Source organism: Peromyscus californicus, unplaced genomic scaffold (assembly GCF_007827085.1).
Source record: "Peromyscus californicus insignis strain IS unplaced genomic scaffold, ASM782708v3 Scaffold_16__1_contigs__length_79575227, whole genome shotgun sequence".
NCBI lineage: Eukaryota > Metazoa > Chordata > Mammalia > Rodentia > Cricetidae > Peromyscus > Peromyscus californicus.
Genome location: NW_026294458.1, coordinates 15,896,270 through 15,918,549, shown reverse-complemented (window position 1 = coordinate 15,918,549; position 22,280 = coordinate 15,896,270). Strand labels below are relative to the sequence as shown.

Here is a 22,280-nt window from a genome sequence, read left to right as displayed (position 1 = left end):
TGGGAGTTTTATTCTGCTTTTGGGTAACTGAATTTCTGAGCGTGTTGTGGAAAGATGGAGAAGGAAGCCATGACTGGGTGCAGATTGTATCGGTAGAAACCGGGTGTACAGGGGCAATGATGTATTCCCAGAAGAAGTGGGATGGGAGAGAGATGAAGAGGGAGTTAGAAATGGAGCCTGAAGCCGGCGGTGGTGGCGCACGCTTTTAATCCCAGCACTTGGGGCACTTGGGAGGCAGAGCCAGGTGGATCTCTGTGAGTTCAAGGCCAGCCTGGTCTACAGAGCGAGATCCAGGACAGGCACCAAAACTACACGGAGAAACCCTGTCTCGAAAAATCAAAAAAAAAAAAAAAAAAAAAGAAAAGAAAAAAGAAGAAAAGAAAGAAAGAAATGGAGACTGTTGGAGGACTGCTGTCCACAGGGGTCAGAAATAAAGACTTTCATTGGTGACACTGAATACCCCAAGGCAGAGGACGGGACAGCTGCCACCTACCTATTCAAACCACCAAAATGGTGACTAGCCATGGCTGCTCAAGTTGGGTCACCTCAGAACTTGCAGAAGGGTATGGTGGCAGGAACCTTTGGGCTATGAACAGAGGAGAGCCGACAGGAACAGGAAAGGCCCTGCCTCACAGTCAAACCAGATCCAGATGTGGCCGCCTACACAAGAGCCAGGAGCAGCGAGCACAGCGTGCCCCGGCCCCCACCTGCCTTCAACGGGGAGGAGTTTCCCAAGCATCCGATAGCCCCCCCCCCCGCCCCCCCCCACCCCCACCCCACCCCCCGGCTCCTGCCGTCCACGCCCATCCTTCCAGCTCTGTCACGCAATCCCTGTCAGCAGTCGCTGGGTCTACTGATGCAAGCCACACCGAGGGGAAAGGCCTGCCGATTAAATTCCCAAATCCTGTTAGGAAACAGGGCAACTCACTCCTAATCGAATTTTTATGTTTCTGGTGATCTTTGAACTCTCCAGTGTGGTGCCAAGGGTGGATAGATTCTTCCCAACAGTTCGTTCTCCTTCGACAGCAGAACCCCCAAACACAGCTGTGTCCCCTGGGAAGGAAATGTGCCCCTAACAGAGGCTTTCTAATTTGTTCAGAGCCACTGGGCTTCTGGGGTGGGAGTGCGGGGAGAGGGTTTTGTTTTGTTTTTTAAGGAGACCTATGTGTGGGGATGGGTGGGTGGGGGTAGGTGTTCTCTGAAACCATCCCAGTTGAGAGTGTCTGTCATGCTATCGTTTATTTTATAACATCCCACTCCTCTCTCACGCTCCCTCAACACACACAGCACAGCACAGACACCAACATGGGATGTTTGCACTGGAGGAAGATGATAAACTCTGCTCCCGGGACTCGGCGGCCACGTCTCAGACAAGTTCTCCTGCCTCCAGAAGTCACTCGAGTTTCACTCAGTCAGGCCTGCACGGTTGGACTTGGAGCGTGTGACTCAGGCTGCAAAAGAATGCACGCGTCTTGCCGCATTTTGAACACCACTGGGCTGCCTACGAGCAGGAGAAACAGGCGCCTCACCTTGCAAGAAGGAATAAGTCAACTGGATGACTGAACCAGACTTCAGACCTCTCTGGGGTGTCTTTTTCACCCCGTGGTCTGAGTTGGCTTGTGTCTCACCAATCTAACACCCCCCCCACACACCGGGAACCAGAAATAAACGAAGTTTTATTGTTTTCATCCGAGACATTTCTTCTGTCTCTAATGATATCATCCCTGGAAGACTGAGATGCGGCGAGAGGTGAATCATGTATCACTTCGCATCTCTTCTAGAATTACATCAGCCGAGAGCCCTGAGGAGCCGTGGCCAAAGCCAAAAAGCCAAGAAGAGAAAGAGTAAGGCAAGAGCAAGGCTTCGGAGGAAGGGAGCTGGTTCTTTTTCCCTCTGCATTTTTTTTTCATACTCCTCAGACCACCCCCTCCCTGCTACTCACAAATCAAGTAAGAAGGGGAAAAAAATCAAACTTTAAAGAGATAATTGCCTTGTACTTATTGGTGGCATTGGCTTAAATGTCTTTGTCGTATCTACATTCATCACTGATGAGAGCCGAACTTGGCAGGTTGTCTGGCTAACAGTGAAAGCCCCCGCTCCCTAAGCAGCAGCCGAATCACCTCCACTGTCTTACACCTTCAGCGGTTTTGTTAGGCAGAGGAAGTTGGCAATGTGAAAATAATTAGAAATGTGAACTCTGTTGGACAGAAGAACAATGACCCACGCAGCTACCTGCTGGGGGTGTTGACATGGAAGGCCACAGCTGGGTGGGATGTGTCTTTCCTGACCTCTACCTGGACATGTAAAAATGTCCTCCGATGATACACATCTGAGGTATACTGAGAGAGAGATGAGGACTCTACCAAATCAGAACAGAAGACTAAAAGGTGCAGTCTGTGGCCTTAAGAAACACTGAGTATTTAAAAAATATTCCCCACCCCCACCTCTTGGCTCTGCTTTTCCAAAGCTAGCCTTATTGCTGAACCACTCCCATTAATTAGAAAGAAATTTCCCCCTCCCTTCCTCTCTGATTCCAGTGCATTCCAGTCTCCTTGGGCTCCTTGGGCCGAGCTGTTCAGAGCATATTTATGAAGAAAACAAAGCAAAGTGGCCTCAGGACACCGGGGAAGGCCAGAGTGAGATCCAATTCGGCAACACAGGAAAAGAGGCCCAGAAGGGCAAAGGGAAGAAGGATTGGCAGAAGGGAGCTTGGACAGCATTGTATTACCACTTCCAGCTGATTGGGTGTAGCCCGGCTAGAGACATGTGGTTGGAGTTCACAACAGAAACAAATACAGCAAGCCTGAGCATCCCGCAGTACACACACCCACACCAAGCCAACAGCGAGCTCCTCTGCCCTGTTCCCTGATGGGTTCCCACTGGGCCAAGCTGGGCTGTAAGGGAAGGAAACAGGCTGTTGGAGCGGTCTCCTCCAACTCCACCTGCACCATGACTCACTCCTGGGCATCTGGAACCTACAACTTTTCTATTTGCTTCCCTGCCCCGCTCCACCACCACCCCCCAGAGAAAAACAAAGCAAGCCCCACTCCACCGAATCCCCTCTAGGGTGCCAGTCGGTCTCCAAAGCACTGTGGCAATCTGCAGAGGAAAAAGATTATATATTATGCTTGTACTTCATCATTAGGCCGACCCACAGGAGGCGGTTAAAAAAAAAAAAAAGCACGTGGCGAGTCACTCAGAAAACAACCATACCCATCTAAAGAGCGTAGGCATTTGAGTTTACTCTGATCTCTCCAAAAATTAACCTGAAGAAAAAAAAATCCATACGCCATCATAGTGGCTCACATTTTTGATCCCAACACTTGGGAAGCAGAGGCAAGTAGATCTCTGAGTTCAAAGTCAGCTTGGTCTGTGTTATGGACTTCCGCGCCAGTTAGAGTTGCAGAGTGAGTCCCTGTCTCTAAAACAACAAACAAACAACCCCCCCACACACACACACAATGATAACATGAAAGATGCAGAAGGGTGGCCCCAGACATAACACCCTGTCTGATCCAAAAAATGGTTTCACCTTCCCCCTCTCCAAGTCCCATCAGAACCACTAAGGGTGGAGGCCCCCCCTACCACCTCACCGCCAATCATCTTCGGCAGCATTTCCAGGGGGGCTGTTCTGACAGCTTTTCCTCTTTATTCTTACCCCACGGACATACAAACAGAACCAAAACAATGCTGCTCAAAAAATAACAATGTTTTATACACATTTCCGTATGTACAACTGAACAACATTTTACAGCTGTCTTTTGCACAGCAAAAGATATATAAACATTCGGCTCTGAGAACACAGTTATGTACAAAAAAAAGTCAAAAATACTTCACAAAGGTGCAAAAATGTTTTACACAGCATCATGGAGTACGCTCTTTGGGACAGGAGGAAGGTGTGTATTTCTAAATGAAAATTCCTTTTTTTTTTTTTTTTTTAGATATTAGATGTCTTTAACTGTAAACAAAACACAACTTTCATACCCTGCCCCCACCCCTACCCCCAGTACAGTTATTTGAGAAATTTGGCATACTTTCAAGAGTTTTTGAGTCTGAGGTAAACAGCCCAAGCTCTCAAATCCAAAAGAACTAGGGGCAGGTAGGCTAGTGCCATTTAAGCCTCCGTTATTATGAGAGTGACTTTGTTAATGAGATATTGATGACAGAGAGAGGCCTCCCAGTCAGGGGGTCTGGAGAGGAAGTTACCCCTCCTTCCCAAGCCCCAGCTGCCTCACAAACAGGAAACTGGCTGCTGGGCACCTCTAACCCGCCCTTGGCCTTTTCCAACCTTAGCCAGCTTTCCCTCTTCCGCACCCTCACCCACCCCAGAGAGTCCGTCTATCTTTCGTTCTTAGTGCGTCTCTCTCCTTCCACAACTCCCTACTCACAACCTGAACCACCTCGGAGTCAAAAGTGCCTGGGGCACACAATGGGAGAGAAGCAGCCCCTGGGAACTCCAAACTCAGGTCTGGACCTCAGGTGCATAATTTTCCCTGTCCTGCTTTCCTGGAGGTTAGGGGAAACAGAACTACGGCTGGGGAGTCACTGTGGGGTGCTAGGCGCACGGAGAAGTTTTCTGGGAGCTTAGCCCGAGTAGGGGTCGTCTAGGCTATTGCTGTCAGCAGGGCCCGACGGGTTGGGGTTGCCGTAGGTGGCAGGGGTGGCATCCAGGCCTCCGCCCTCGATGGAGCTCTCACTGCCCGTGCTCTCGCCCGACAGCAGCCGTGTCACCCTTAAATCGGACTCCAGGGTGCGTACATCATTGCCAAAGCTAAGGTCGCCCAGGTCACTAATAAGCTGCGACAGCTGGGCCTTCATGTCGGAGTCACAGCCTGGCAGAGGAGGTGAGGTCCCAGAGCTGGGGCCCAGCGAGACCCCGCTGTCCCCCAACGCCTCCTCGTGGCCATTCTCCAGCGGGTCCAGCAAGTCCCCACATTCCAAGTGCATAGCTACCACCAGCGCCCTCTGCGCCTCAGCCTCTTCCTCTGCTGGATCCCCATCCCCCACACGGTCCTCTTCTTCCTCGTCCTCCTCCAGGCAGCCCTCGAGATGCTCCTCTTCTTCTTCTTCCTCCTGCAGCTCCTCCTCCTCCTGCTGTTCCCCGAGCAGGTCCTCGGTGATAGAGCCTAGCTTGGGAGCGCTGCGGCTGCGCTCCACTGGCGGCTTGTAACAGCAAGGTCCGTGCAAGAGCAGCTTACGCAGCGGCACTAGCGGGATGGTGTGTGCACCCACCAGCTCCTGCTGCTGGTGACGCGCATCGTCCCGCCGCTTGAGACGTTTAAACTCTGCCAGAGCGTTGGCTGACGTCTGGTAGAGCAGCAGGGCCATAGCCTGAGCCTTCTCCGGCTTGGACACCAGCACCGCGTGGCAACGTAGCATTACCGCCTTGTGCTTCAGCTCATGCCGGTACACCCAGGCGAAGACTTTGGGCAGCCGAGCGTCTGCCACACAGTAGGTGACGCGGTGCAGCAGGTAGAGATGGCCAGGTCTCCGCAGCGCTCGCTCCTCCGCGTGCACCATGCGGATGCCTTGCGCGCTCACCGTCAGCTTCATCTTCGTGCCTTGACGGCCTGCCTCACTCTTGCTCCAGATCTTGCCCACCGCTAGGTCCGTGCAACCGTCGCCACGCGCCTGGATGGTGGTAGCATTACCCAGGTAGAGCACGGTGTAAGTGGGGTCCTCGCTAGTAATGTGCAGCTTCTTGCGTTTGGAGCGGAACATGCTGCCCACCCGGCTGAGCGCCCCTTCCGGGCAGGCCCTCGCCAAGGAGCTGAGCGCGGAGTAGTGCAGGCTCACAGCGTAGCCCTTAGGCTTGGACGCCTGCCGCGGCGGCGCCTCGGCCAGCAGCTCGAACTTGTGCTTCTTCCACGGCAGCATCTCCGGAGGACGCCCGGGAGCGGCTGGGCGGCGGCGGCCGAGCGCGGGGTGCGAGCCCCGCAGGGCCACCAGCCCTGGTTGTGCTTGGCCCGGGCAAGCCCGGAAAATAAAACTCCAGCTGGGAACACAGTCGGGACAGGGAGATGGAGGAAGGAGGAGAAGCCAGATAGTGCTTGAGAACCCCGCAGCGGGTGGGGTAGAATCTTAGAAAGAAAAAAAAAAATTCAGCTTCGAGTGTGCAAGAGAGGCATACACACGAGAGAGAGAGAGAGAGAGAGAGAGAGAGAGAGAGAGAGAGAGAGAGAGAGAGAGAGAGAGAGAGAGAGAGAGAGAGAGAGAATATTACAGAAGCCTGGATGAGAAGGACCAGGACAGAAGTCTCAGACAAGCAACAAAATGAGAGAGAGCGGAGCGCAAATTATTTTAGGGGAAAAAAAAACATATGAGTGCGTGCAAATAAATAGAAGGGGGGACTCAGCCAAAGCACCCGGGGGTGGTGAGAAAATAAGCAGGAACTCTTCTTCAGCGAACGTGACACACACACACACACACACACACACACACACACACACACACACACACACACAAGTCTTGGGCCAGGGCCAGGAGCCGCGGAAACTACAGCAGTGCGCCCAGGAGCCGGTGCTCCCCACCCTCAAGTGGGTGCCGGAGAGGGCGAGCCCCTCGGCTGGGCTGGTCCCGGAATGAGCAGCTTGCCCCAAGTGCGGTCCGAGCGGTCCGGCTGGCCGCGGCGGGCCAGGCACAGCAGTCCCGCGGCTCACTGCATCCTCGCTCCGAGGGGACGCCGGGGACTCGCGCTCGGCCGGCTTGGCCAGGGTAGCGCGGGGCTCCGAGGGCAGGACGCGCGCATCGTCAGCTCCGGGGACTGCCGCTACCTCATCGCTTCCCTCCGGGGGTGTCCGACTCCGCTTCGGGGTTCTCGGCGGTCTGCAGCGCGCCCTCTGTAGTCGTAGGCGCGGTGGCCGGTTCGCCCGCCTCACATCATTGCCGTCCGAGAGGAAGATCTCGGGTTAATATAGGCCGGCACGAACCATTCGCCGCGCGGACAGGGGAGGAGCACAGAAGAGGATCCACAGGGCTGCGCTTTTCTGGCCTCTTAAAGGGACCTGGTTGCAAGCACTGGTCGACGACAAGGGACGGCTGGTCCAATGAGGCAATGTCGTCCCAATTTTACCAGCATCTCCTTTATCTGTAGAAACCACAAAGGCCTGGAGTTACCCGGTAGCAAAAGGAACTTAAACTTTGACACTCCACCCTAGGCTAAATTGCAACTCACTGAATAAATGTATGTCTAGATCGAAACTTCTGGAGGAGGTGGTGGAAGATGAGATTGTAGACTCTAATTTCCTGTACAAAAAAAGGTTGGGGAATTTTACTTTCCTTGTGTGACCACTTCAAGAGGATTTGCAAGCTCTGTTCGCTATTATTCTTTAATAATCATCTATCAGAGAAAACACAAGAGAGTCAAAGCCTTAGTTGTTATTGTCTTGGTGACATTTGTCCACAGGTGAACTGCAGGTAGGGAAGAGGGGTGGGAAGATGACTGGAGTGAACAATATTAACACAATAGTGAATGGTCAATAAGATACGGGCTCCCAGTTCCCACCAGTAATACCCTCTCTTGCCACACCCTCGGAGTGAGGCACTCTTTTGAGATATATGAAATTTCTAGGTAAGGCTGTGTTGCTGTTTGTAGACCTATCAGTTTCATTAAATCACTGATGCACTTTGGATGAGACTTCTTAGTAAAAATTCAAATGACATTTTTCATGCTTTTTTTTTCCACATGCTAACTGAACAATGTGGGGTTTGTTTTCCCTTCCTTCTACTTTTTTTTTTTTTTTTTTTTTTTTTTTTTTTTTTTTTTTTTGGTCCTTTGAGACAGGATCTTGCTATCTAGATCAGGTTCGCCTCCAACTCCTGAATTACAAGCATGGATCATCATGCCTGGCTCTGGACAAGATACTTTTAGTCACTCATCAGCTTGCTCCTCTGCTAGTAAGTTATTTCTGAGCCCTTGAAACAACCTCCTTGGCACTAGGGACCATTCAGTCCAAGCAAAATGACTTCTGTTTGATGAATGAGACATTCGAGTAAACAGAAATAATTTTTGCTGGGCTAAATTCAGCCAGAAAAACCCAAAGTCCCCTGAGAAGTCCCCTTTTTTTTCTGGGAGAAAAAAAGATTTCACTGTGACTAAGAAAACCAGAAAGATTCATGGAGGAGGTGATGTTTGAAAGATGATTTCACCAAACAGGAGGAGAATTGGAGGGCTTTCTGAGAGTAGAGGATGACCAAATTACAGAATGAAAATGCAGGAACTTGTATAACATACGACAGAGTCAATGAATGTTTCCCTATCAAAGAATTTTCCTGATGACGGATTAAAAACCCTTCTATTCCCTGGGACAGTGGTTCTCAACCTTTCTATCACTGCGACCCATTAATACAGTTCCTCATGTTGTGGTGACCCCCAGCCATGAAATTATTTTTGTTGCTACTTCATAGCTATAATTATGATTCTGTTATTAATTGTAATGTAAATATCTGGTATGCAGGATGGTAACCCCATGAAAAGGTCGTTCGACAACCCCCAAGGGGTTGTGACCCACAGGTTGAGAAATGTTGCTCTGGAGAAAAGCATGGCCTTATTTTATGGCTGGCTGGGCCTGTGAAGCCTCTTAACTAGGGTCCTAATGCCTTACTTGCTGGCTGTGTCGATGGGTTATTGGGGGGATTCCGGACACCTCTATGATATGAACTACAATTATAATAAACCATCAAGCCATCACTGATTTTTCTTTCCTGCTGAAATGGCTGGAATATCGTGCAGTGCCAATCATGATAACTTAAAATCCAAAGGACAAACAAATTCTAGAGGAAGCATACCAACTTAGCCTCTGCTGAGTGGCCTTTCCCTGGTCTATAATCCCCAAGTCTGAATTCTAAAGTAGACCCCATATTCAAGCAGTTAACATGTCATTGTGGCTGGGACACCTAAGGGCCAGAAGGGCTTGGGGGAGGAGGAAGGGAACCAAGACTGGTCTCACAGCCCTGGAGGCACAGCCATGAGCTACACATGGTGGACTGATGGAGAAACCAGAGAGAGACAGTAATAAGGAGGCATCCACTGGCCACCACAGCTCTCGGTGGCAACCAGGGTGCCAGTGTCGGATTACAGGCTGCCTCATGCCTAACTACCTATTTAATAAGCTTCTTTCGATCTTGGAAGAACAGAAAGATTGTAGGTGAATGAGAACACCCTATGAGTGAGTCATGTTCCGGGCTTGTGCTCTAAGACCCAGGAGGGAAACCTGGCTATCTCCTCCAGGTCTGGACCTGAGCCAGCCTCTGGGGTCTGCCTACCTTGCCTTCTGGAGACCCTGGTCACCCTTGCTACAAGCACCCATCACACCCGGGCTACACCTCCTCCGTGGGAGGTGGGCAGGAGGAATAGGAGCCTGGGAAGCGTAAGATAACATTGTAACATCTGAGATTCAGGGCGGCCCTAGGATAGAACGTCTCACAGAGACCATTGAGAAACTGCTTAGACACCATGGCTGCACTTTTAATGACACTACTCCACCTACTGGGGGAAGACGGAAGTGTCCCTTGGTAAGGTTGTTGCTCATAAAACTAGGCAAGCCGGTGATAGACTCAATAGAGCCAAGGCACAGCTGAAAGGAAGCGCGGCCCGCAGGAGTGCCAGGCTTTCGCTTGGCATCTGAGAACCAACCTTTTATCGCCTGGAGGGCTTTTGGACTGGCTGTCACCTTGTGTTTTGCTTAATGCTCCTCCATCTCTACCCTCCTCCCCTGATGGATGTCTCACTAAATGGACATTGACTTCAAGGGTGAATCTGGAATCTTCAAGTCCTTTGAAAAGTATCTGTTGAGAGTCTGCTGTAGTGATGACGTTGCTAGGGATAAAGCGGTAGAGACATCTGGGGGTGTTTGTTCTCCTGGGAGTGATAGCCCGTGGAGAGGCAGAGAATCAACATCCAGGAATAAAATGCCAGCTAGCGATCCATCGCTGGTGAAGAGGTGGCAGTACTAGAGGTGAACGTGGCTGCTTTCAAAGCAGGAACACTGAAAACCTGAGGGGGCCGGGCACTCAAAAGAGAGAAGATGAACACTGGCCTGCACCAGAAGGTAAAGTTGGCGTGTGTGGCCTTTGAGCACCCAGAGGTAGTTGGCTCAAGTTGAAGTAAGCCACGAGTGTGCTTTTGATGACTTTAGTAAGACAAAATGTTGCACTAATTTTATGTGAATTTTATGCTGAATAACACTATTTAGGCTACAGTGAGTTAGATCGACTACGTTGCCTTGAAATTAGTTCTGCCTGTTCCCCTTCCTTCCGTAGTGGAGCTGTGGGATTACACACACAGGTAATGTTGTCCTAAGCAAAAAGCCAGCTAACATGGAGGGCCTGTAGGTTTTGTCATAGACTGGCTCAAGGACTTTCAAACTTCTTCATCCCACTCTGTGATCCTAACCTCTTCCTCCAGCCCTTTGTCCTTGACTCCTGTCACGTCGGTTCTCAGCCCCCTCAGGGTCAGCCGCCACCTACACTAGTGTTAATGAGGGGCCACTGAGTCATCGGAGATGCTGCCTTTAGAAGAGGTTACAGCAGTTTGTGTGGGACCCCAGTTAGTTTCCATCCGAGAGTATTACTACGAAAGAGAAAGGCTGGCCCTCAGATCTTTTTCCAGCTTCGTGTCTCTCCACATGATTTCTGCCATGTGTAGACTCTCACATTCGCCATCTGCCATGATGTGATGCAGCCAAGGGACTTCTCGGCAGACCGGGTACCATGTTGTTTAGATTTTAGGCCTCCTAAACTGTGGGCTCCGTAAATCATTTTCTTTGTAAGTAGCTAGCTTTGTTCTTTGTTTTAGCAATGGGAAACAGATTCGTACAGCCAGTCTTCTTGGGAGAGGTCCTCCACATCCAGCGGTCTCTCTAGAGTAGCTGACCAGAGTGATACGATGTTTCCCCAAGAGAAGTGAGGCTGTTAGAGAGACCTCGACTCCTGTCCCAACCCAACTAACTACAAACAGCACATCCATGCACTTGCCCAACCTCTTTCCTCACGGCTCAGAAGTCTCTCCTCTTTTGAGCCTGTCTCCCTCGGAGCTACTTTCTATAGTTACCACACCTGGCCTTGTACCTCTTCCTAGATTTAACCCTGAACTGGTTTCCCACCAACTCCAGGCACAGCCCCACGGTACCACTCAATCAACAAGCATTCTGGTGGCAGGCCCCTACCTAGCTGCCTAGCCTCCTCCACCTTTCCTGGCATCATAATCTATGCTGAGCAATGATGGATGACCTGGCCTTCCCCTTGGGCTCCTAAGACTGCTTCTTCTGTTCCTTCCATTGCTTAGATGGTGCCATCTAATTGAAATGGCTTCTGTCACTTCCCCTGGCTGGTTCCTAGTTTGTCTGTCCTCCTCCACCAGCACCCTCCTCCTCCCCTTCCTCCTCTCCCTTTCTCCCTCCTCCTCCTCTTCTGTGTTGGGAGCTAACCCAAGGGCCATGCTAGGCAGAAGAATCTCAATTTCAGGCCCCCTCCCTTCTGCTACCTATAAAGTCAAGGCTTTTAAACAAACGTGTATATAGAACCCATACACTACACTCTATGAAAGTCTATGTTTTGGGGTTCTCTGGTACATTTTACCAGTTAGGCTCAGGCAGCCTGCACAAGCCAAACACAATTCTCTGCATTCACTGGCCCTATGGCACACACCTTTAATCCTAGCACTCCGGAAGCTGAGCCAGGTGGATCTCTGTGAGTTCGAAGCCAACTTGGTCTACAAATCAAGTTCCAAGGCAGTCAGAGCTACACAGAGAAACCTTGCCTCAAAAAAAAAAAAAAAGAAAAAGAAAAAGAAAGAAAGAAAGAAAGGAAAGAAAGAGAAAGAAAGAAAGAAAGAAAGAAAGAAAGAAAGAAAGAAAGAAAGAAAGAAAGAAAGAAAGGAAGAAAGAGAGAGAAAAGATTACACTTAGGCCTGGTGGGTTGGCACATACCTTTAATCCTAGCACGCAGGAGGCAGAGGTTGCAGAATCTGTGAGTTCAAGACCAGCCTGGTCTACATAGAGAGTTCCTTTTAGGACAGTCAGAGGTACATAGTGAGACCCTGTCTCAAAAAACAAAACAAAGGAAAGAAAGATTATACTTAGGTACATGAAAGTATGGTAGCCATGGAATCCCTTTGTTCTAGTTACTAACTTTGACCTCTTCAGTATTTTTAACTTCAAAAACAATACCTGCACAGTTCCATGTCTCAGGAAATAGTATAAAGTAAAAATGAGGCTAAATATAACGATTTTCAAACTGAGAATGAAGAAGGCTACTAAGCAAGCCTGTGTTTTACTTGTCTTTTGTTTTATAACTTCTCTCTTACATGTGGGCTTGACACACCTTTAGCTAGGCTGTGCCAAGAACTAACAATATAAAGATTCATTACAATATAAAGATTAATTCTGGCCGGGCGGTGGTGGCGCACGCCTTTAATCCCAGCACTCGGGAGGCAGAGCCAGGCGGATCTCTGTGAGTTCGAGGCCAGCCTGGGCTACCAAGTGAGTACCAGGAAAGGCGCAAAGCTACACAGAGAAACCCTGTCTCGAAAAACCAAAAAAAAAAAAAGATTAATTCAGCTGGATTCTATACACTAAATACTGGGAGAGGTACATGATCATATCCTTTGGGAGTTTATAGTTCTATATTCCCTGATATGGAGAAAGCTTGAAGAGGTGGCTTTTAGTATGCCTAGGAGATGTTTGATCTGAGGTGATTACACTACGTATTCTGGGGACTCCGTGGAGAACTTCTAGTGAGCACTGAAGAGATCAGGATCTCCTTCATTGAAGCCTTATCTTATTAGGGGCAGGGCACTTCGTGGGAAGCATTGGAGGAAGGGCAAGTTGCTACAGAGACAGGAGAGAGAAGTCCAAAGGGGAAAATGACTCATGTCAAAGGTGTTTTGTGCAGAGCACTAAAGGACAGTCAGGAAAGTGGAGACCCTGAGTGTATCGAGCACCTGCCTGTGTCTGACACAGACTAGTCTTTAGACCTCTCCAAACCGGAGTGTTGTGAGGTCTGCCCCAGCCCCTTGATTTCGTACAGGGGAAGGACTGGATTTGAAGCAGTGGAGAACAGCTTGCCCTGGGCCCTGTGTTGTGTCACGAAGGCTCTCTGGGTACCTGAGCTATGGCTGTGGTCATAGCATTTCCCTGGTTTAGTGTCTCTGTGGACTCCCGGGTGGCAGAGGCCTCCATCTGCAATGTCTTTCTCTGTCCTGCCAGCCAGCTCCCAAATAACAACACAGAGACTTATTAATTAGGAAAGCTTGGCCTTAGCTTAGGCTTCTTTTTAACTAGCTCTTATAACTTCAATGAACACATTTCTATTCATCTACATTCTGTTATGTACCGCCCATCCTGCTTATTCTGTGTCTCCTGTTGTCTCTTTCATGCCTAGATTCATCTCCTACTTCCTCCCTCTCTGCCCAGAACTCCTGCCTGTACCTCCTGCCTAGCTACTGGACGTCCAGTTCTTTATTAAACAGCAATACATCTTCACACAGTGTACAAATATCCCACAACACTCATCTCAGGAGATAAACTCTGGTTCAACTTAAACACAAAAAAACATTGACTTTGGCCATCTTGGACAAGTCCTAATCTCCAGTACCTGTGCTTGTGATCTCATCTAAAAAGGTGTCTTTGCAGATGTAATCACGGGAAAGTGAAATTACAATGGTTACAGGGGCCCCACAGCAATGCCTGAAGTCCTAATCTCACTGCCTGTGGATGTGATCCTTAGCATCTCTCTTTGAGGAATACCACTGAACTCAAAACAGAGGATCTTAGAGTTTCTGTTGTTGTTATGAAACACCATGACTAAAAGCAAATGGGAAGAAAGGGTTTATTTGGTTTACACTTCTGTCCTGCAGGTCACTATTGAAAGAAGCCAGGGCAGGAACTCAAACAGAGAAGGAACCTGGGGACAGGATTATGCAGAGGCCATGGAGGAGTGCTGTCTGTTGGCTTGTTCCTCAGTCCATATAGAATCCAGGACCACCAGCTCAGGGATGGCACCACCCACAATGGGCTGGACCCTCCCACATCAATCACCGATTAAGAAAATGTCCTACAGGCTTGCCTGCAGCCTGATCTCATGGAGGCATTTTCTCAACTGAAGTGCCCTCCTTCTCAGATGATTCTAGCATGTGTCAAGGTAACAAAAAAAATCACCCAGCACAAGAGGCCATGACTGGAAATGTAAGAAGTAAGGGCAGAATAACAGAGGACTAAATGCAGCTGTCCAGAGGTGACCCTCTTGATTCCCACCCCCAGCGATGTTCTCTCCATGTCCCTTTCCAGGGAGCCTCTTCTTCCCTGGGGCTGTTTGCTTGGAATGGTAAAGGCCAGGCAGAAAGCCAGAGATACCAGAAGGAAGCCAGGAGAAAGCTAGAGACAGGGACAGTAAAAGACTACCTTAGCTTTCAAACAGAAACAGAAACCTTGGATCCTAAAAACAAACAAACGCTGGGCGGTGGTGGCGCACACCTTTAATCCCAGCACTTGGGAGGCAGAGCCAGGTGGATCTCTGTGAGTTCGAGGCCAGCCTGGGCTACCAAGTGAGTTCCAGGAAAGGCACAAAGCTACACAGAGAAACCCTGTCTCAAAAAACCAAAAAAAAAAAAAAAAAAAAAAGCAAACAAACCCCACATATTTTAGGTATTTTCTACTTGTAATAATCATAGCCAATGATGACCGAATTTGCTAGTATGGTGGCTCATGTCAACCGTCTTGTGATAAGGAGGGCAAGATATAGTTTTTTTCAGTTTCCATGGTAAAAGCACTGCTCTACTGTTGCCAGCCAAGGGACTCTTTCTGAGACTCTCTATATGCACTTGCTGTTTTAGACACTAGGGTGAATCACGGGGTAGAATGAAGAAGAAGGGTACCTACCAGGGTTAGGAGGCTGCTGAGCACCTCAGGGGCCACTAACATCACCCACTCTGGTGCACAGACTTGAGCACAAACACCCTGACACTTGGTTATCTAGCCTGATACCTGGCTAGCCTTTGCTCAAATACTCCCTGTGGCAGGGAGCACGCTACCTTCCAAATCTGCGCTTGCCATCTTTGAGTCACGGACGGAAAGAAAGGTCAGACCAATTTAAATCTCAAACTGTGGCTCTGGTTCCTACCGTGTATGTTAGTGCTGTTGGTCTAGCGTCCACTTAGAAACATCTTCTTTCCTGTCTTTATGAATAGAAATGGCCATAAATAGAAATGGCTCCTGCGTGCCCTCACTGTGCTGTCCTACAACATAGATCTGTATCGTCGTCCAGGATAGGATGTTTAGGGGGATTTAAGAGGGGACGGCATAGAGACAAAAAGAAAGTGCTGGTCTGTAGGGGGCCCTCTTGGCGGAATAGGACCTACCTGATGGTTCAGTTCGTGGCTCCATTGCTGATTTGAGCTATTTAAAGCTGGATGACTGCCACTAAAATGTACACTCATTTAGCCAGGAGCTTGCCCAAGGCTGACTCTCCAGAGGCCAGTGATCAATGAACTGACAGAGGAAATAAGTGGCTGAGTGGAAACAACCTAGCATTTTCTAGCTGTAAATTGTTGATTTGGTGATTACTAAACCTGTATCTAGATCGCTTAACTTTGATTAAACTTTTCTACAATTTCTGCAGCTTTTAGGTGCAGAACAATAGTGATGTCCTTTCTTACTTGACTATTGTGAAGGGAAAAGTCAATTTTTTTTTTTTTGTTTTTCGAGACAGGGTTTCTCTGTGTAGCTTTGCGCCTTTCCTGGGACTCGCTTGGTAGCCCAGGCTGGCCTCGAACTCACAGAGATCCGCCTGGCTCTGCCTCCCGAGTGCTGGGATTAAAGGTGTGCGCCACCACCGCCCGGCTGGGAAAAGTCAATTTTAAAGTCATTTGTGAGGAAGATCATAGATACTTCACATGTAAGAGTTGGTTTTTAAAAAAAAAAAAAAAAACTCATAGGTGTAAGGGCTGGCAAAGTGGTTCAGGAGGTAAAGGCGTTTGCTGCATATTTGGTGGCCTGAGTTCAGTCCTCAGAAGTTTTGTAAAGGGGAAAGGAAAAAAGTTACTCCACAAAGTTGTCCTCTACGCACCACAGGAGTGCCGTGGCACACGCATGCATGTGCGCACCACCCCCACACACTAACAATAAAAGTTTTAAGTTATTTTTTAGATCCATAGGCATATATATACAATTCACATAGGATCCTATAGCTGCTGTATGCTATATATGCTATATACATATATAGTATAGCAGATATAATTAAAACAAGAGCCTCTTGATACTTTTCCTTGCTCGTACAACTTACACAAGCAGGTAATCAATGTTTAATTGCAATGGCTCAATCATTAATAATAGCCACCAATAAAAGTCTGCGAAATTATTTAAACTCATGGCGTGCGAGAACCCACCCATTTCCAACAAAGATGAACTGGGAATGACAGATAATAGGAGGGAGTTCCCCTGTTGATCCACTGATACTCCGAAAAGATGGCCAGATTCCTTTAATTTTCACAACTCTCAGGCTTACGCAAACTGCTCTGCTCTTCCTGAATAAGATGTGTAGAAAGTGAGGGATGGAAGGATGGGGCTCCATGCTTACCTTGGGAAAATGTCAGCCACTGACACATTTTTGGGCAAAGGAGTGATAAGACTAAAATACAAGCCAATCTGCTTCCCTTCTCCCTCCCCCGACAGATGTGAAACCCAGGAGCTCAGCAGTGTGGAGCTGGATTGCTGAAAGCTATTCCAAGATTTGTTCCTGGGTGTGAGTATCAGTGCTTGTAACTGCATTTGTTCAGGCAAGGTAAATCACCTGTTATGCAACACCGTGAACGAGGAGCACTCCCTCCCTGGGCTGCTATTTGGGAGGTAGGTCCAGGCTTCCAGCCCCAAATCGATGCAGCCTTCTCCGGGAATCAGCCTCTCAGAAAATCCTGGTTTCCATGGAAGGGCTTGGGCTCTGGGAATTGGGAGGATCTATCAAGTCTCCAGATGGAAGTCTGGTAGATGAGCATTTCCGGTGGCATGACAAAGCGATGGTGGGGAATTTGGCTGGGCTGTGCTGTTCCCAGTGGTGTGTGGGTGGAATCGCTCCTGCGGTCAGAGGGCAGGGACCTGGGCTGATTCATCATTGCAACCCCCTCCTTCTGGCAGCAGCCAGCACCTTGTTCAATCCTTCATCACCATCATCTCTCCTCTCACACTCACACTTTGTTCTCTCGAATCTGGGTCCTATGCCCTTGCCTCATCAGCACCCTCAATTACTTACCTCTTTGCCCTTGCCCCTAGAACAATTATCTAGCTGGGTTCTCACATATATTGCTCAGTTGGGCTGTGTGTGTGTGTGTGTGTGTGTGTGTGTGTGTGTGTGTGTGGCGGGGGAAGGCGGGGAAGGTTGTTAATTCAGCTGTGCCAAACTGGTATCTCCACAAACTACTGGACAATGATCTTGCAGAATTATTTTATTTGCTATATTTGAAGGACAAAAATTATGACCACCATTCTGTTTGTTTTGTTTTGAGACTGGGTCTTAACGATGTAGTAGTCCTGGCTGGTCTGGTGTTCTCCATGCTGACCAAGCTGTTCTCTCTCTCTCTCTCTCTCTCTCTCTCTCTCTCTCTCTCTCTCTCTCTCTCTCTCTCTCTCTCTGCCTCCTGAATGCTGGGATTAAAGGCATGCACTACATTAAAGACAGGATGACCATTCTTATTCCTGTTTACCAGATAAGAAAACTGAGAATGATTTTTCTGAGTATTGTGTTGGGGGAACATTTTAGAATAGGTTGTGCTTTCTTACCTGTTGGCTTGGAATAGTTGCTGCTAACTAATCTTACAATGCTGATGCTCTTTTGACATTCCCCAACCAATCTTGATGAAATTTTCACATTGGTTTATTTAGATATTTCAGAGTCTTTAGAAGAGTGGCATTAGGGCTGGAGAGAGTGTTCAGCTGTTAAAAGGCTAGGCTTACAACCAAAAATATAAGTGACGTTAGAAACGCAAAGTGGCTGGACCTAACAGTAAGTGCTAACAATTCCAATCACTTGGGAAGCAGGAACCGGAAGAAGATCTTGAGTTTGAGACTAACCTAGATTATGAAGTATGAATCTGTCTTAAAATAAACAAACAAACAAAAACAAGAGTGTTTGCTTTTTCAAAAGCCCTGGAAAAGGAAACTATGGTGAAGCCTTGAGTTATTGGCTGAACTCTAGGAATGAGATGACCATTTTCTCTACACTATGCATATTAAAATGCAGAATCCTTTTCATTTCCTTGAGTTATGGTTCTCTTTAACAAGAAGCTCTCTCTAATTCTAGCCGGGTATCTTCTCCCTATCTTCTTCCTGGAGATTGTGTTCAGAGATTTTACAGTCATGATTCTAAGTTGGGAAATGGAGAAATCATGTTCTTCTCAGAGAAAGCATTCCTTCTCTGGTCTGTTAGCACTGCCTTTCCCAAAGTGTTTCAAACCACTACTGGGTTTGTCAGCTCCCCAAAGTTCACTCCAATCAAGCAAGAGTCTACTGGAGGTGCAGCACACAAAAAGGATGTGACGAAGAGTCAGAAGTGGGTGAGTGGTGTGGTCCCAATTCTGCCTGCTGCTAACTTGCGATGAATGACCTCTGGTTAGTTCACTACAGTGTCTTCATCTGCACCAGAAAAGAAAGGACTACTCTTGCTACCTAAAGAGTGATCTGTGGGCCTTCCCCATCCTTGTTACCTAGAAACTTGTTGGAAACAGAGACCCTGACCAGATCTTATGAATCAGTCAACCTATTAAGGAGATTTCTGTGTACATCAAAGTTGGAAAAGTACTAGAGCAGGTGGCCTCTTGACTTTTATGATTTCTCTTAATTATTTTAACTGATAAATATGGTCATATTTTAATGTTATACATGTCTTAGTCAAGCAAGTTAACTCAATGAGTTATCTTGCTCCTATGACTTCTACAATACATGTTAACCTTCAGTCCTCTCAATATGTATGGAAAAGCAACAAGACTTGAGTTTGATCCCTGACACTGCATGTCTTTGATCTATAGCCGGTGCAAACTGTTTCCTTGTCTGAGCAGCACATTGTAGTGGTCTCCCTAGTAATGAGAATGTTGTCCAGCACACACATGGTTATAAGCTGATTTGGGGTTGGGGTGGGGTAGTTCGAGACAGGGTTTCTCTGCATAGCTTTGTACACCAGGCTGGCCGTGAACTCACCGAGATCCGCCTGCCTCTACTTCTCGAGTAGAGGCGTGAGCCAACACAGCCGGCTGTTTTTCTTTTTTTTAGACAGGGTCTCACTGTGTGGGCCCCAACTGTCCTGGAGCTCGCTCTGTGTATGTAGAGATTTGCCAGCCTCAGCCTCCCACGTGCTGGGATATAAGGTGTGCATCACCATGCCTGGCTTAAACTTTATATTCACATTATAAGGAAAGCTGACGATTGGTAGAGGCCACTAAATATCTATTAGTGGATCCAGCTAACTATTTTCGCTTTAATTTTAATTATAGAAAAATATTGAGACAACGCTTACTGGAACGGGTAAACATTTTTGCTCTTCATAAAGCAGAAGAGCGACGCGGTCGGCTTTCGTTTTCATCTTTCAAGTTCTGGAAATGAGCTTTTCAACTGCTCATTTCAAAATCTCACCCAGGTGGGAACTTTTGTCCCCGCCTCACAGCTATAGAATACTAGGAAAACAAAAACCGATTTAATTGCTAGGCGAAAACCCAGAAACTGGAACCTCCTGCCACCTAGAGCCACAGAGGCATCCTACACCCGAGTCCCCGCCTCCTCTTGACGAAAGCAGCAGGGAAGGTGGAGTGAGTCCTGTGAACCTGAGCGGTCGTATTTTCCAGTTGTCCCAGTTTCCCGCCGAACTTTAAACACTGACGTACAAGTCTGGAATGTACCATTCTCTTAAAAGTAGGTCAGTCTATCCAAAATTGAGACAGTCGCAGGAATAGCTATAAGGAAGTCCCCAGAACAATTTCCACATCTCTTCTCTATAATATTTTCAAGCTCCAGATCTACCAAGAGCATTCGAAACGAGTATTTCCATCCCCCCAGCTCAACTTCGGCCCTGAACCAGTTGGACTCGCTCATACGTCACTTCCTGATTCAGAGCCGGGGAAACCGGAAGCCTCACGCGCTGAGAAGAGGAGGTTCGTACCGCTGTGGAGTTGTTATGGGCCGGAGGAGAGCGCCGGGTAGCGGGTCTCTGGGCCGGGTACTTATCCGGCATCAGACTCAGCGAAGCCGCAGCCAACGTCATACCGACTCCTGGGTAAGGAAATCCTTACCATCCATAGCCTTTCCGTCTCGTTCTGAGCGCCTCCATGCTACAAAAGTTGGAGCAAGTCACACCTGAGCAGGATTTCGAAGCGAGTCCCAGCAAGGCGCGGGGCACAGAGGGAGAGAGGCTTTAAAACCGGACTAGTGTGTGGTGAGGTGGGACTGAAAACGTGTATAGCCTTTCATGTCGGCATGTTTGCCTGTGTTTGATCTTTACTCTAGAAGCCGTGGGCGCTCTTGGAAATGTCTAAAGGAAAATAATTTTGTTATCTTAAATTTTTTTTGAACGAGCTTCCGTATGCAGCCACGGTTGGCCCAGGACTATCTTCCTCCTGCCTCTGCCGGCAGGGTACTGGGATTACAAGCCATGGCCACCACGCTTGGATAGATCTTTTAAACTTTCCGATTTTAATTATCCAGAGAATGGATTCTCTAGAAGTGGTTGGTTCCATCAGAAAAACAAATAACTCCGATCCCTGCTTTCCCTGTGTTTCCTCTTTGGGGTTTAGCTCAAGGAATGAACGTTGTCTCTAGGAGCCTGAGGAGGATCGTAGTAGGAGCCTTAACAAGTAGATGAAGTATAGAGATTACTTTAATCGCAGCACTCAGGAGGCAGAGGCAAGCAGACCTCTATGAGTTTAAGGCCAGCCTGGTCTTCATAATGAGTGAAAGGCCCACCATGGCTCCTGTCTTTAAAAAAAAAAAAAAAGTGGTTTTTTTTTTTTTTTAAATTGTTCTAGTTGTCACTTTTATTCTCTAGAATAGTTGAGAAAATTCCGAGTTCTCATTAAGATCTTGTGCTGAAGTTGTTTGTCCTTGGTGCTCATGTGACTGCATGTCGGTCACACTGTCCCATTTTCCAACCAACCAGATGGCCTGAGGAATATACACATGCTTCTCGGTATTCAAGTCTGGACATTTGACTATTGGTCAGCTAACTGATTTGGTGGGGACTTACTGTTGTAGTAGCCTTTGGGAAATAGTCGGAGTGGTTGAATTTAAGTGTAAAAAAAAAAATTCTAATCTGTATTCTGACTGTCATTAATTCTAAGCTTTTGTTTTAATTTCTTTTTAAAACTGTGTTTGTACCTATAAGTAAGCATATAGCAGGATGGTATTTATCAAACTCTGGGTTGTATGAGAAAATCAACTTAGTAGTTTGCAGCTAAATCTTTTTTAATGGTCATCCCGGCCAGTCCAGTCTTCTACCCCTTGGGGGTTTGGGGTGGAGGAGACTAAGGAGAAGTGGGGAATAGATGTCTATACAGTTCAGGATGGCCCTGAGACCTGTGGTCTCTGTGCTCTCTGCTTCTGTGATCACAGCATGTATCACCACACCTGGCTTTAAAACAGTCTTTCTCATACATCCCAGTGGAAACTTTTTAGCTAGCTGGCTGGCAGAGTCAAGATAGTCTGGGTTCTACTTCTGCCTGTCTACCTAGTTTGCAACTACAGCCGAATTATTTTACCTGCTTAAACCTCAGTTTCCTAAGTAGTAAAGTGAAGACACAATACAATTCACTTCAGAAGAGTCTAAAAATGAAATTGAATGATGGAAGGGAGGTGCCCTTGCTGAGGTAAGAAAGTGTTCATTTAAATATTTGATCTAGGGTTTTTGCATTGCTGGATATTGATGCCATTGACAGCAAAGGGCAAGTATTCTGCTGAGCTATGCCCCCAGCCTAACTAGTGTTAGTATTAGTAGTGTACATTTGAGAAGCCTCAAAGCACCTTGAGGAAGGACATAGACCAGTACCAGCAAAGTTTAGAGCCGATAGGATGCCAGGAGCAGAGGAGATGCCTCAGTCTTTCTGCTGTGTTTTGTTTGTAGTTGCACACGAGTGAACTCAATGATGGCTACGACTGGGGCCGCCTTAATCTTCAGTCAGTGACGGAACAGAGCTCCCTTGAGGACTTCCTTGCAACTGCAGAACTTGCAGGGACTGAGTTCGTAGCTGGTAAGTGATTTATTACCTAGTGCTTGCGACACTGGTTACTGCCGTCTTGCTCACTTCATATGAA

At 47.9% G+C, this 22,280-nt stretch overlaps 2 protein-coding genes across 2 annotated transcripts in view; one reads left to right on the top strand and one right to left on the bottom strand.

Annotated features, from left to right (window-relative positions):
* Positions 1-3,691: 3,691 nt before the first annotated feature.
* Fam43a (family with sequence similarity 43 member A) lies at positions 3,692-7,656 on the bottom strand. Its single transcript, XM_052740534.1, has 2 exons — positions 6,774-7,656; positions 3,692-6,080 (listed from the first exon to the last, which is right to left on the bottom strand). The coding sequence occupies exon 2, from the start codon at positions 5,875-5,877 to the stop codon at positions 4,585-4,587; it is 1,293 nt and encodes a 430-aa protein (XP_052596494.1). The 5' UTR covers positions 5,878-6,080; positions 6,774-7,656; the 3' UTR covers positions 3,692-4,584.
* Positions 7,657-19,877: 12,221 nt separating this feature from the next.
* Positions 19,878-22,280, top strand: part of Lsg1 (large 60S subunit nuclear export GTPase 1) — a 29,107-nt gene continuing 26,704 nt past the window's right edge. Inside the window, exons 1-2 of the mRNA XM_052740530.1 lie at positions 19,878-20,250; positions 22,090-22,216. Coding sequence (XP_052596490.1) covers positions 20,152-20,250; positions 22,090-22,216 — 226 coding nt within the window. The 5' untranslated portion in view covers positions 19,878-20,151. The remainder of the gene's footprint in view (positions 20,251-22,089; positions 22,217-22,280) is intronic.

Bases quoted from the DNA above. Each gene is read 5' to 3' on its own strand.
- Fam43a (XM_052740534.1), bottom strand. From the start codon at position 5,877: ATGCTGCCGTGGAAGAAGCACAAGTTCGAGCTGCTGGCCGAGGCGCCG.